Here is a 14,717-nt window from a genome sequence, read left to right on the forward strand (position 1 = left end):
TTTTATGGGTCTGGCTTCCGGTCTCATCTGCATCTAGCTATTTTTAGCTGTATAAAACACTCCTTTTGCTGCTTGATATTGCAAATTGTTCTGTCTTATCATATTATTTTAAAATATTATCTTTACATGGCATGTAGTTTTATCGTTTAATCCACCCATAGGCTTATTTTCCGCATTAAAGAGTGGGTCGGACACTACCACAAATGCTTACCCTTAAATGGTGAACTGTGGGTCGTTTTTTATGAATCACTTTACGTAACCAGTTTTTGTTTTGAACTCACTTTTGGTCAATTCAAACTCTAAAAAAAAAAAACAATTACTTGTAGTCATTTAGCAGACACTTTTATCCAAAGCGACTAACGAATTAGGACAATAGAAGCAATCAAAACCATAATATGCAAGTGTTATGACAAGTCTCAGTCTAACACAGTAGACATAGCAAAGATTTTGTAAAATAATGAATAAAAATAAAATAAAACAAGTCAAAACAATATAAAACTAATAAAGAATGGTAGTAGTAGAGGGTCATTTTTATAATAAATAAAAAAAGAGAGAAAACAAGTAGAACAGAAAAAGAGAGTGAAAGTGTTAGAGGATCAAGTGGTTTTTATTAATTTATTTGTAATCATCTATCCAGGTTCAGTTTGTCAAAAACTATATATATATACATATATATATGTATATATATATATATATATATGTATATAGTCACATATATATATATATATGTGTGACCCTGGACCACAAAACCAGTCTTAAGTCGCTGGGGTATATTTGTAGCAATAGCCAAAAATACATTGTATGGGTCAAAATTATTGATTTTTCTTTTATGGCAAAAATCATTAGGAAATTAAGTAAAGATCATGTTCCATGAAGATATTTTGTAACATTCTTACTGTAAATATATATAAAAACTTAATTTTTGATTAGTAATATACATTGTTAGGAACTTCGTTTAGACAACTTTAAAGGCAATTTTTTCAATATTTTGATTTTTTTGCACTCTCAGATTACAGGTTTCCAAATAACTGTAAGTCGAACAAACATTGTTCTATTCTAACAAACCATACATCAGTGGAAAGCTTATTTATTCAGATTTCAGATGATGTATAAATCTCAATTTTGAAAAATTGACCCTTATGACTGGTTTTGTGATCCATGGTCATATATATATATATATATATATATATATATTATAATTACCCAGCTTATTTATAATAGATAAAAATGGGTACTATTATAAATAAATACCCTAAATAAGTCCTGAATGTGACATCATAGCCGTCTCCTCCTGTCATGTCTTGTCCCTCCTCTGCAAGACCTAACGCCCCTCAGTTGATAAAGCTGATTGGATTGAGACTGGACACCCGACCCCCACTGGACCTAGTCCTCCATTTTATCCCACTTTACTGGGATATTTAAACCTGTCTGTCCACATGCGCGTTATTTCGTTCTGCTGCCTTGACTACAAACCAAATCTCTTTGAGTTTCGTAACACCGAGACAACTGGAAACATCTAGATCCCCTTTGGCAGTTTGGTGGGTGTTGTTAACCAGCCCTTCTTTGCCCTCATCCACCAATCAGTAGGGCGCTGGAGCAAGTTGAGTGCTGTTGGCACAAGTTCGGCACGAGAGCGCACGCCAAAGGACTGTATTTCACATGTCGTGGCGTGACGCGTACCATTAATCAAGCTTTAAGTTTTAACCCGAGTCTTTAGGTTCTATGTCATTCGTTTTATATTGCTAAGGTAACGTTAAACTGAAAAGTAAACAACATGGTGACACTGACAGCGATCGTCGCGCCTCTCGGTCGGCAGATCCACAGACATCTGGTGAAGCATGTCAGAAGCCAGCGATGGATTCCTGCTCGGGCATGTAACTTAACTGCATGCTCTAGCAAATTAGTTCATTTAAGTCAAGGTTAGTACATTTTTGCTGTCTGTTTGTTTGCTTCATGCTAAAAAAATTCCTTGTTTGGGGCTAACCTTTTGTTGGATTATCTGTGCATTTTCACCTGTTTTATTACATATGTTGTAACGTCCTTAATGACTTGAATGTCCTTTATATGGGTTGATGATTATGCAGTCACGATGTGTATGTTTACAGTCTGCAAAAAAAAAAAAAAAAAACGCCTTCCTGGACGACTTCCGGGTTTTGCGTGAAATGGAATGTTTACATGCAACGCTGTGGTAAATGAACATTGCATTGATTGCAGTCGTTTATCATGTTTTGGTGTTGAGCGTTATCATTAATAATGTATGCAATAACCTTATCCGTTTACTTCGTGCTTTACATGCTTCACATGTCACTGTTTTTCCACAAGCCCCGCCCATGAGCCATGTTTATGATGTCTGGAGAACAAAACAGCCCTGAAGATGCAATATAAGTCACAAGAAACAGATTATATTTCATTAAACTGACACTTTTTTTTCAGTAAGAGCTTTTGATCAGTTTTTAGTTAGTGTGAATATGTAATTTGTTGATTTATTCTTGATAGTTACTGATATGCAAACCACACAAATGAAGAACTTTAAACAAGCTTTTACAAGATAAGGCACAGAACTTTTCTTGCCTTTTAAAAACATTTTCATTCAAATGAGATGCTTGAGTAAATGTTCAATGCCAGTCAAAACTATTTTTATGTCATTTTTTACAAAAATGAGTGGGTAACAAGGCTGTAAATGTAGGATTATCTAAGCCGCCACTCAGTGGGAGTAGTTATTTATAAACTTATATTTCATAATTTTTTGTAATCATGCTGTGAGAGGTCGCGTGTGATAATGTCATGTTCTTGGATATTAATATAATAATTATATATTTAATAATTAATACTGTTTTTCATACTCATACACTACCTTTAATGTTTTTAAAGAAGTCTCTTCTGCTCACCAAACCTGCATTTATTTGATCTAAAATATAGCAAAATCAGTAATATTGTGAAATATTTTTATTATTTAAAATAACTGTTTTCTATTTGAATAAGTTTGAAAATGTAATTTATTCTTGTGGTCAAAGCTACATTTTCAGCATCATTACTCCAGTCTTCAGTGTCACATGATCCTTCAGAAATCATTATGATCAGCTGATTTGCTGTTCAAGAAACATTTTTATTATTATTGTCAATATTTAAAACAGTTGAGTACATTTTTTTCAGGATTCTTTGATAAACCGAAAGAACCAAAGATCAGTATTTAAATGAAAAATTTAAATAAAAAGCTTTTGTAACATTATACACTATACCATTCAAAAGCTTGGAGTCAGTATAATTTTATTTCTTTTTGGGAAAGAAAGTATAGAAATGAATACTTTTATTTGGCAAGGAGGCTTTCAATTGATCAAAAGTAATGATAAAGACATTCATAATGTTACAAAAGATTTCTATTTCAGAAAAATGCTGTTCTTCAAAGAAACCTGAAAAAAATTCTACTCAGCTGTTTTCAACATAACAATGATAATAAATGTTTTTTTTTTTTTTGAGCAGCAAAACAGAATATTAGATTGATTTCTGAAGGATCATGTGACTGGAATAATGATGCTAAACATTCAGCTTTGAAATCACAGAAATAGATTGCATTTTAAAATATATTCAAATCAAAAACAGTTATTTTAAATGGTACAAATATTTCATCATTTTATTGTTTTTGAAGTACTTTGGATCAAATAAATGCAGGCTTGGTGAGCAGCAGAGACTTTGTTAAAAACATTAAAAATCATACTGTTCAAAAACTTTTGACTGGTAGTGTATCTTTGCTATGCGATTAGTACTAGCTGTAGTAATAGTTGTCATTTGTACTGTGTAGACCTTATCTTATCTAAACCAGATTGGTTTAGCAACAAATAAAGCCAGTCTTTTCCGATTTTCCTCTGAATTGTTTAAACCTCACATTCAAAACCACATAAACACAGAGTTAAAATAGGTAAAGTTTACTAATGAAAGATTATGTACAACTAACCAGTGTTGGGGAGTAAAGTTACATGTAACAGAGTTATGTAATTTAATTACAAAATAAATGTCACTATAATCTGTTACAGTTACTGAGAAAAAAATGTGTAATTAAATTAGTTATTTGTGAAAATGTTAATGATTACAAAGGAGGTCACACAGACAGATTTAATTGATTTATTTGCCAACCAGCATTGGCTGCTCTATAATATGAGTCACCAATGTTTCAGGAGTTTAAGACTTAACTTGCTTATTTGATAACCATTTTATTTTCTATTTGGATTTATGTATATGCTTTATTTTTTAAGATTGGCTTTTTTTCTAAGCCACTGTTAGATGTCAGTGTTACCTGTCATAGCTAGGCAAAGATTTGATTTTAAAAACAGCATCATAGCTATTGAAGGGGTCATTGGATGCTAAGTTCACTTTTACATGTTGTTTGAACATTAATGTGTGTTAGTGTATGTACAAATCTACCCTATAATGATAAAATTAATCTGAATTAATCTGTAAATATAATATCCCCTTTTTCAGATTGAGCCATTCTCAGATGCCTGTCGTTGTGGCGTCACACCAACAGAGGCCGCTCCCACGATAGTTGATTGACATGAGCATCTTACCTCAGATCAGTTGTAACAGTCCAACCTCCATGTTTTGATGCCAGAGCAGGGATGTAAGTTAGACAAGAATTGAGCGATTGAGGTGTTGTGTTGCTGGATGTAATAATGAACGTAGTGGTCGTCATTTACCCTCGACATCTGAGCTGCTGAAGATGCAGGGATCTACTCCCGATCTACATATATCCGTCTATGTTCACGTGAATCGTTCGTGATCCAGCTTCACTTACAGCAGAAGGGTTTTTTTCTGAGGCTTTGCGATTGCCTTTCCTAATAATGTGCTAGTTTAAAGTTTAGCGGCTAAACACGGCTAAATGCGGCTAAAGTAAACTGGCTCGTCACTCCACAGAGAAAAGAGAGGGGCGGGGTGAGCAGAGCTCATTTGCATTTAAAGCAGCCTCGACCAGAATGAGATGATTTTAACAAGGTAAAAAGGGTGTTGTTTGAGAATTTTTAACCAAAGTACATTATAGAATTTTCATTAAGACCCTAAAGAATCATATCAAGTTGGAAAATGGGCATCCGATGACCCCTTTAAATTATATCTTATGATTTTAAATCAGTATTTAACCGCAGAACGATCTCAAAGTAAAAAGCTGCTAAAGTTTGTTAAAGCTGTGCTTTAAAATTAAATTTTTATAATCTTAATTCATATGATGGAACGTTTTTTTTAGAGTAACCAGTGTCAATAATCAATGTTGAGTACTACTGTAAGGTTAAGCCTGCCTGCTTTAAATGTTTGAAAATGAGAAATTTAGAAAAGTAATCAAATGTAAACAGATACATTACTTCAATAAAGTAATCGAAATAGTTACATTACTTATTACATTTCATATAAGGTAGCCTGTACTCTGTAACCTATTACATGTCTAAAGTAATCTTCCCAACACTGCTAACCTAGTAGTAAAAATGAGTAATCATTAACATAAAGGGGAAAAATGAAATAATTTCAGTAAATGCGGTCCTGGTTTTGGGACAGAAAATAACAGAGTAAACATCCCAAATCAAAATATTCATTTTAAAGGACATTTAATCAAAGACTAAGCTTATATGAGTATGTATTTTGATATTTTACAATCTAGTTATAGTTAGAACCCATGCTGTGTTTGTCATAAAAATGCTTCAGCACAGTAGTAATCCCTCTTTGCGAGACCACTTAAATGGCTGACAGGAATTGTAGTAAAGGCCATTTTAATCTCATGAAAAGCAGTTGGTCACATTCTCTGGCTGCTTTAACTCAACTCCTTTTGTAGAATCTAGAACATGTGACCACAATCTAAGCAGTTATTGTGTAAGAACAGCTCCGATGGCAAACCTTCTTGCTGTATAAAGGAACTCTTACGTGTTTGCACAAGGACCGACTATATCATTTCCAAGGGAATGTCTATTCATGAAGGTGAAATAAAACTCTGCTGACTGTCTTCCTGTTAAGCTCTAGTCAGTCAGTTTTTTCCTGACATTCCACAAGTCAGTTTTTTTTTTTTTCTTTTTTGAATCATCGAGTCACAGAAGGAAGCATTTTTTTTCTTCTTCTCAACTTTCGCTTCTCTAATACGTTCCAGAAGGACGGCTGGTCAGCTTTTTGTCCTGCTTTGGCTTTCTTTTCGTTGCTTTTTTTCCGTATTTGGATTTTAAGCACTTAATTCAGAACAAATGTGTAACTCAGCGCACGAGGCTGCACTTTGTGGCATTAAATGTAGGTTGATGTGATCTATTTATCTCTATCTATATCTATCTATCTGTCTATCTATCTATAGTATGTATTCCGTAGATGTTTAGGTATGTTTTTTGTCATACTTGTGGTAAAAACCAGCATACCGTGTCTGAAACGTGTAGTGTTTTTTAAGATTGTTTAAAAACCTGGTTTTCTGTCTATGTAGACACTAGGTTTTAAATACAGCCCTAGTTTTATGTGCTTCCTTATTCTGACTGGTCATTTTCTTCCCAGTGCATCCGATGTGGCAGGAGCCGCTCGCCATTCCCGGTGGAGATCGCCAGTCACCTATTGACATTGTGGTACGTAAAAGCGTCTTTGATCCACAACTCCGACCTCTGAAGGTAAAATATGACCCAAGGACCTGCCAGCAGATCTGGAATAATGGGTACTCCTTCCTGGTCGAGTACGACGACACTACTGACAAATCTAGTAAGCTACTTTGATTATTTTAATACCGAAATTGTATAGTAACTAGTTTTTTGATGAAAAGACATGGTGTGTACTACAGCTACTACAGTAAAACTGCGCTGACTTGGAATTAGCATCTACCGTTGTTAATAAAATTATAGAAAAAATTACTAAATCAATGAAAATCTTCTGAATGGAGAAGATCTAATTAATTTATTCAGATTTTACAATCGTAAAACGATCAGTGGAAACTGTGCTTAGTATGGTACATTTTTGTAGGCAAAATGATATTTACACTACCAGTCAGAAGTTTTTGAACAGTAAGATTTTTTGTTTTTTAAACAAGTCTCTTCTGCTTATCAAGCCTGCATTTATTTGATCCAAAGTACAGCAAAACTGTAAAATTTTGAAATATTTTTACTATTTAAAATAACTGTTTTCTATTTGAATATATTTTAATGTAAATGTAATTTATTCCTGTGATTTTAAAGCTGAATTTTTAGCATCATTACTCCAGTCACATGATCCTTCAGAAATCATGCTCAAAAAAAGATTCATTATTATTATTGTTGAAAACAGCTGAGTAGAATTTTTTTACAGCTTTCTTTGATGAATACAAAAGTTCAGAAGAACAGCAATGACCTGAAATAGAAATCTTTTGTAACATTATAAATGTCTTTATCATCACTTTTGAACAATTTAAAAGCTAAATAAATGTATTCATTTCTATATTTGTCTTCCATACTGACTCCAAGCTTTATAATAATATAGTGTATAATGTTACAAAAAGCTTTTTATTTCAGATAAATGCTGATCTTTGGATTTTTCTTATCAAAGAATCCTGAAAAAAAATGTACTCAGCTGTTTTAAATATTGATAATAATTTTAAAAAAATTCTTGAACAGCAAATCAGCATATTAGAATGATTTTTGATGGATCATGTGACACTAAAGACTGGGAAAATGATGCTGAAATTTTAGCTTTGATCACAGGAATAAATTACATTTTAAAATATATTCAAATAGAAAACGGTTATTTTAAATAGTAAAAATATTGCACAATATTACTGCTTTTGCTGTACTTTGAATCAAATAAATGCAGGCCTGGCAGGCAGAAGAGACTAAAAATTGTATTGTTCAAAAACATTTGACTGGTAGTGACTTTTGACTTTCTTCAGGTAGGATTTTCCAGGTTTTAACTGTGTTATCTGTTATTTTTAATTGTATTGTTGTCTAACTGTGTCTGAAATGAACAAATGAACTGTTTTATGATGTGAGAAAACTAAACTGAAATAAATCTCTTTTAGCTGTGAAAGGAGGACCACTGGAGGATCAATTTAGACTGTGTCAGTTTCATTTTCACTGGGGGGAGAACAACGCCTGGGGCTCTGAACACTCCATAGACCGCCGTCTTTACCCTGCTGAGGTACCTTTATGTAGTATTTGAATATATTTTTAGTATTTATTTGACATGAAGAACACAAAATCACTCTGTTACTTACTTCCGAGTTGTCCTTTTGAGCCTTCACTGTCATTTTTTTTATTATGAGGAAGTATTTCTCTTTTGTGACAGACAGAGCTTCTCTATAACTGAGGGTGGAGACTTTAGCATTAGTAACTACCCACTATTTTTATTGTAAGGCGGTCGGATGAATATGTGGCACTAATCCAAGACAAGTACTGTACTGCTTTAACTCATAGCCGGTTATGTAAGGAGACATGTGTGAGTGACTTTACTGTGCCAAAAAGCCATGTTTGCCTTTGTTAGTGCCGGTGAGAATGTGACCTTTTTACTGCTCTCAACACTACTGATTTGTCTGGCTGTGTGTAACAGCTCAGATTTCAGTGCGGTAAATGTATCCTGTATTGCGTAAAGTGCTTTCATTCCCACCTCAGGAATGAATGGTGTTCTGTCCATTTGTCCTGATGTTGGTTTAAGCCTTTGTGGCAAAACCTAGTTCTGTTCAACTGGGGAATTGTGTGATGGATGAACGACTGTAGTAACCTGAACCAGAAAGGCATTAGGGAAATATGGCTGTTAGTTTCATTCATATTAGGATAGATGTTTATCTGTTCTCTTTCTTTACAGCTCCATCTTGTTCACTGGAACTCTGACAAGTACAGTTTGTTTGAGGAGGCTGTTATTGAGGAAAATGGACTAGCTGTTATTGCGGTCTTTCTGAAGGTACCGACATGTGTAATCATTAGATCTTTAAGCTTAGTAGTCTTTAAATGCAAATGTAAGATTAAAAAGTACCTTTGATTTCACAGGTTGGAAAGAGACATGAGGGTCTGCAGAAACTGGTGGATGCCTTGCCTGCAGTCAGACACAAGGTAAGGCATTAAACACTGTTTTGTACACACTGAGCTTTGGCTTTCTTGTGAGTTATGAACTGAGATTAAGAAGCTCAGAGTGTGATGTTTTGGAAACAGTGGGATGCGGGATAAACATTTTGTTTTAGAATTTCACAGTATGAAATATCCTCATCCTTTTCCATCCAGGATAGCGTGGTGGAGTTCACCAAGTTCGACCCTGCATGTCTCCTCCCGGAAAACATCGATGACTATTGGACATACGCAGGTTCTCTGACCACTCCTCCTCTTACTGAGGCGGTGACATGGATGGTGATGAAACAGCACATTGAAGTCAGTCACGATCAGGTAGGTGGCTGATATGTGGATTTTTTTTCCCCCCTCATAGCAAATTTAAAGGTACAAGGATTTAGGGATAGCTCACCTAAAAATGAAAATTCTGTTACTAATCACGCACCCTCATGTCATTCCAAACCTGTAAGACCTTTGTTCGTCTTCGGAACACAAATTAAGAGATTTTTTTAAAAACTCAGATCTTTCTAAACCTGCATAGACAGCAACACAACCGACATGTTTAAGACCCAGAAAGGTAGTAAAGACATCCATAAAATAGTCCGTGTGACATCGGTGGTTCAACCGTAATTTTATGAAACTGCTAGAATACTTTTTGTGTGCAAAAAAAACCTAAAATACTAAAATAACTGAACGTAAACAAGGCGAAGCACATGCGTGTTCTGTCTATGCAGTGTCAGAAGGCTCTTGGATTCCGTCAAAAATATTTTCATTTGTCATTCCAAAAACGAACGAAAGTCTTACAAGTTGGGAACGACATGATGGTGAGTAATCAATGCCAGAATTTTCCTTTTTCTCTTTAAATTCTTAAAATGTTGTTTTTTCTCCTTGGTTTGGTTGGCTTTTACAAAGCAACATTTCAAAGTTTACCTAAATGTGTTTACACAGAGTCAAAGTTGTGTCACACATGAATAAAACTCTTCTCTCATTGATTATTTAACACACTTCCCATTATGAATTATGATACAGCTTGGTTTTGTTGCATTAATGGGTACAATTGCTTTCTCACCACAAGAAAATCACTACAAAATTTGTTTTCAAATGGGGTAAGATCAGCTCAGGCAATTATAGATTATTTTCTGATACAAGTAAGCCTGCTGTGTTCATATTTGCCTGCACTAATTCAACCAAAGGAGAAAACACATGAGGTTCCAAAACAAATGCTCCAAAGTGTGAAATTGCCCTAAAATGGGCATAATTTTGTTCTCTTAAAGAGAAAAAAAAATGAAACCCAAAAATGAAAATTGTGTCATTGATTACTCACCGTCATTTTGTCTCAAACCCGTAAGATCTTTGTTCATCTTCAGAACACAAATTAAGATATTTTTGATCAGAGAGCTTTCTGATCCTGCAGAGGTCCAAAAAAGGTAGTAAGGACATTGTTAAAATAGCCCATGTGACATCAGTGGTTGAACTGTAATTTTCTGAAGCTATGGGAATGCCTTTTGTGAAATACATGGGTCGTAGTACTCTTGTGAATGTGCAGCGAAGACGAGAAGAGAGGAAATTGTTGGATAGAGTCGTTTTTTTTTTGTGTGTGTGTGTGTGTACAAAGTATTCTCATTGCTTCATAACATTACGGTTGAACCACTGATGTCACATGGACTGTTTTAACAATGTACTTACTAACTTTTTTGGCTTATAATGTGGTAGTTGATAAGAGGGATCAAACAAAATGCATGTTATTTTTTTATTTAGTACTGACCTGAATAAGAATTTTTTTGTTTGTTTGTTTAGTGATAGTGGTATATGAATCCCTTGTTTGTCCTGAACAGTTAAACTGCCCGCTGTTCTTCAGAAAAATCCCACAAATTTGGTTTTTCAGCATTTTTGTGTATTTGAATCCTTTGCAGCAATGACTGTATGATTTTGAGATCCATCTTTTCACACTGAGGACAACTGAGGGACTCATATGCAACTATTACAGAAGGTTCAAACGCTCACTGATGCTCCAGAAAGAAAAACGATGCATTAAGAGCCGGGGGTGAAAACTTTTGAACTTATTTTGCCTAAATATCAGATTTTTTTCCATTTAGTACTGCCCTTCAGAAGCTACAGAAAATATTTATGTTTCCCAGAAGACAAAATAAGTTAAATTTACCCTGATCTTCAAATTCAAAAAGTTTTCACCCCCCCGGCTCTTAATGCGCTGTGTTTCCTTCAGAAGCATCAGTGAGCGTTTAACCCTTCTGTAATAGTTGCATATGAGTCTCTTAGTTGTCCTCAGTGTGAAAAGACAGATCTCTAAATCATATAGCCATTGTTGGAAGGGTTCAAATACACAAAAATGCTGAAAAACCAAAGAATTTGTGGGACCTGAAGGATTTTTCTGAAGAACAGCAGGCAGTTTAACTGTTCAGGACAAACAAAGAACTCATGAACAACTATCACCAAACAACAAAAGCTGTGGATCATTCAGGTAAAAACACAGCATTAAAAATCAAGCATATGTAAACTTTTGAACAGGGTCATTTTTATAAATTCAACTATTATTTTCTCTTGTGGACTATATGTAAACATCTTATGTGAAGTATCTTATTCAGGTCAGTACTAAATAAAAAGTAACATGCATTTTGTATGATCCCTCTTATTTTGGTAAAATAATGAACATTTTGCAGATTCTGCAAGGTGTATGTAAACTTTTGATCTCAACTGTATATGACCACTTTATAAACAGCCGATGAATGCCATAAATTTAAGCTTCGAGACGCCCCTCATGCTGCCTGTTTTAACTCTGCTGGGAGTCTGTTTGTTATTCCAACTTCGTGTTCCACTGCTCTATGGCAACCTGGGAAATGGAACGGAAAAGCTCATCTAGCTGACTGCTGACATCTGTTTTCTCTGTTCTCTCCATTTTTTACATACAATTTTCCGTTTATCCTTTGCTCTCATTTTATTTGAATGTCTTCCCTATTTTTACATACTCTCTTCCATTCGTTTTTGTCTTTTTCTAAGTTGGCAGTGTTTCGAAGCTTGCTGTTCACGTCGGCAGAAGAGCAGGTGCAAAGAAGTATGGTCAACAACTTCCGCGTTCAGCAGGCTTTGAAGGGACGGACCGTCCGCTCTTCGTTCACCCCCTTCCTCCAAGATGCTCCCCAATAATATAGCAACAAAACTCAGTGACCTAATTCACATCTTAACAGACTCATCAGTCTCAGAGTGCTGATATCCATAAGGTCTTAACTGGAGTTTGCAAAATGTTTCAACCATCGATTGGAGAGATTCCATTGAAAGGGATTACAAAGATACAGTTCAGTTACTGAAGGTCCTGTTTATTCTTCTAACAAAAGGTTTATGCAGTTTATTGTAATTTCGCTGTATTTGTACAAATATTGAAAATAATGCTAGAATTCAGGAAATTCTCATTTTAATGAAACACGCACATTTCCTCTCAATGTAGTGGCAAACGGTGTCCACATTTGAGGACAAACCGCTCCCTCTTGTGGACAACTGACAATGCAAATGAAAGGATGGGGGGGGTTAATTCAATAGTTTAGTTTTGTGTATTCAGTAGTTTTAGTGGTACCAGGGAATTTCTTTTATGCATGAAACTGCACAATGCCTTTCACTTTTAACTGGTTTTTAGATGTTAAAAATCTTATGTATTTTCAGTAGAGGTAATAAAAATGTTAAAAGAAATTTTAGAATATTTGAAGGTGACATTTGAACACTGCAGTGTAAGACTAGAACTAGTCTTTTTTTTTTTTTTTTTTTTTTTTTTTTTTTTTTTTAAATGCATTAGACATTTAGAGGTTTGAAAGGAAGAGTAGATTAATGCGCACAACTGTTTAGTAAAGATGTATTACTGTACTTGCTGTGTACTTCAGATTTAGGTTATCATCATTAGTGCCTTTTTCATTGTAATCAGTTATCTGATCAACTGCACAAGTGGTTGGCCATAATTGCCTTTCGGCAAAACGTGTGCCTCCAGTACAAATCTCCTATAGTCTTTGTCTAAGCTCACAATCGTAATTTTCAAAAGAATAACAGAGAATCTGTGTCTAGTCTTTATGTAAGAATGTTTTGTAAAATGGATGCGTCTTTCCACTCATAAAATGCCTTTCAAATAGGGACCTCCATTTTCAAGCATATGTGCTCTATTTAATTTCTCCACTAGAGGCATACTTGAGACCAGGCACAATGTAGAAATGAGATCTACAGTAAGACCAATTGATTGTTGTAGTTTCATCTCAGTGCATTCCGTTTTCCATTAAACATGCTGCAAATGGCAATAAGAATGAAAGGGTTAAAATGAGACACTAAAATCGTTTGAAACGTCCAGGACATCTTGTGTTCATAGTATTATTTATCATTGGGCGTTTGTTGTTTTTCAATTGCTGACAATATTTAGAAGATGGTTAAGAAGTAACGTCAATGTTCAGTTGTATCAGCTAGGTACAGAACAGCAGAAGTTCAGCATGCAGCTTTATAATTGCCAAGAGGCGCTTGTCTCTTTGTGATGGCTGAATAACAATGTTCTTGTATAAACTGTCCCTAAAGTGGCCTCTCGTTTGAATGGGCCACCTGGTTTGGGTCCATGGTTGAATTCAGAGTGATCTAACTAGACTGGAAAGCTGGATTTGAGCTGTACAAACGCTAGGGTACACTGAGACTGGGATCCATTCCCTACACCTGCCCAAGTCTTAGGCTACTCACAAAGTAGTGGACATTCTTTCCGTTTGTGGTTTTGTGACATTCTAACTCTTTTTTTTGCTGTAATGGGTTGGCATGAGGGACATGGATTTGTACTTTCACCTTTAAGGGAAACCAGTAACCATAGATTAACGCTAAAACTTGTTTCACTTGTTATCTTAAGTCATTTTTGTCACTGATGCTGCCTGTTATAAATTTTATGCTGCAGGTGTATGCAAAACTTTGTTAATATGATTTCTTTGTTGTATTGTGTGCAAACGCTATATTTTATTCATTTGTTTTGTGGATTTTGTGGGAAACGAAAGTCTTTTTACATTGGACCGTTTTTGGTTGATTTCATTTTGTTTTACTTTTGGGCGGATGCAAGCATGTACCCTAGGGATTTAAGCAGGAAGAGGGTGTTGCCGGAGGTTTATGGAGGCCCCATCACAGCAAGTGTTGTTGCACCAGGTGCTGGTTAGGTCCGGATCAGCTGCACTAAAAAAAAGTGCATGTTTTGGCGGACTTATCAAAAGGGCAGAGCCTACAGACCCAGAGGTGAACGTCAACAAATACACAACGTAACTTTCATTCATGCTGTCTGACATGTTGTGTATTAACATTTTAATGTGTAAAAATGAAATAAAACAATCTTGAGCTATCTTTATGGGTGGACTGTGTATAAAATATTCTGGTATGAAATCTCTTTTATTTTTAAACCCTCAACTGACACTGAATTCATAATGGTACATAAGTAACATTACGTAGTCTAAATTTAACTACACTTCTAAATTTTAATATTTACATTTCAAACAATTTACAGTTCAGAATTGCTCTATGAAGTTAAAGTGGTCATGAACTGCCTTTTTTATTATTGTGTACTGTTCTCTGAGCTCCCCTTATAATGTCATCAAGATTTTTTTTTTTTTTTTTTTTTACATCAAAATTGTCATAATTTAGAAGTAATAGGCTATTTTCTGGCCTTTTTTGAAACCCAGTCAACAAAATGATCAAGTA

At 34.8% G+C, this 14,717-nt stretch overlaps 1 protein-coding gene across 2 annotated transcripts; it reads left to right on the top strand.

The window, feature by feature from the left end:
- The first annotated feature begins 1,398 nt into the window (after positions 1–1,398).
- Positions 1,399–14,363, top strand: ca5a (carbonic anhydrase Va). Of its 2 annotated transcripts, none has more exons than XM_051099364.1 (7): positions 1,399–1,919; positions 6,508–6,705; positions 7,991–8,109; positions 8,773–8,868; positions 8,955–9,017; positions 9,186–9,344; positions 12,024–14,363. In XM_051099364.1, the coding sequence occupies exons 1-7, from the start codon at positions 1,775–1,777 to the stop codon at positions 12,168–12,170; spliced, it is 927 nt and encodes a 308-aa protein (XP_050955321.1). In that variant the 5' UTR covers positions 1,399–1,774; the 3' UTR covers positions 12,171–14,363. The 2 variants fall into 2 exon arrangements, with proteins under 2 accessions (XP_050955321.1, XP_050955322.1); XM_051099365.1 differs by lacking the exon at positions 1,399–1,919 and adding an exon at positions 3,635–6,255.
- The last annotated feature ends 354 nt before the right edge of the window (positions 14,364–14,717 follow it).

This window comes from Labeo rohita, chromosome 25 (assembly GCF_022985175.1).
Source record: "Labeo rohita strain BAU-BD-2019 chromosome 25, IGBB_LRoh.1.0, whole genome shotgun sequence".
NCBI lineage: Eukaryota > Metazoa > Chordata > Actinopteri > Cypriniformes > Cyprinidae > Labeo > Labeo rohita.

Bases quoted from the DNA above. Each gene is read 5' to 3' on its own strand.
- ca5a (XM_051099364.1), top strand. From the start codon at position 1,775: ATGGTGACACTGACAGCGATCGTCGCGCCTCTCGGTCGGCAGATCCAC. The intron at 1,920-6,507 runs GTTAGTACATTT...TTTTCTTCCCAG, and splicing joins ATTAGTTCATTTAAGTCAAG to TGCATCCGATGTGGCAGGAG. The intron at 6,706-7,990 runs GTAAGCTACTTT...AATCTCTTTTAG, and splicing joins CGACACTACTGACAAATCTA to CTGTGAAAGGAGGACCACTG.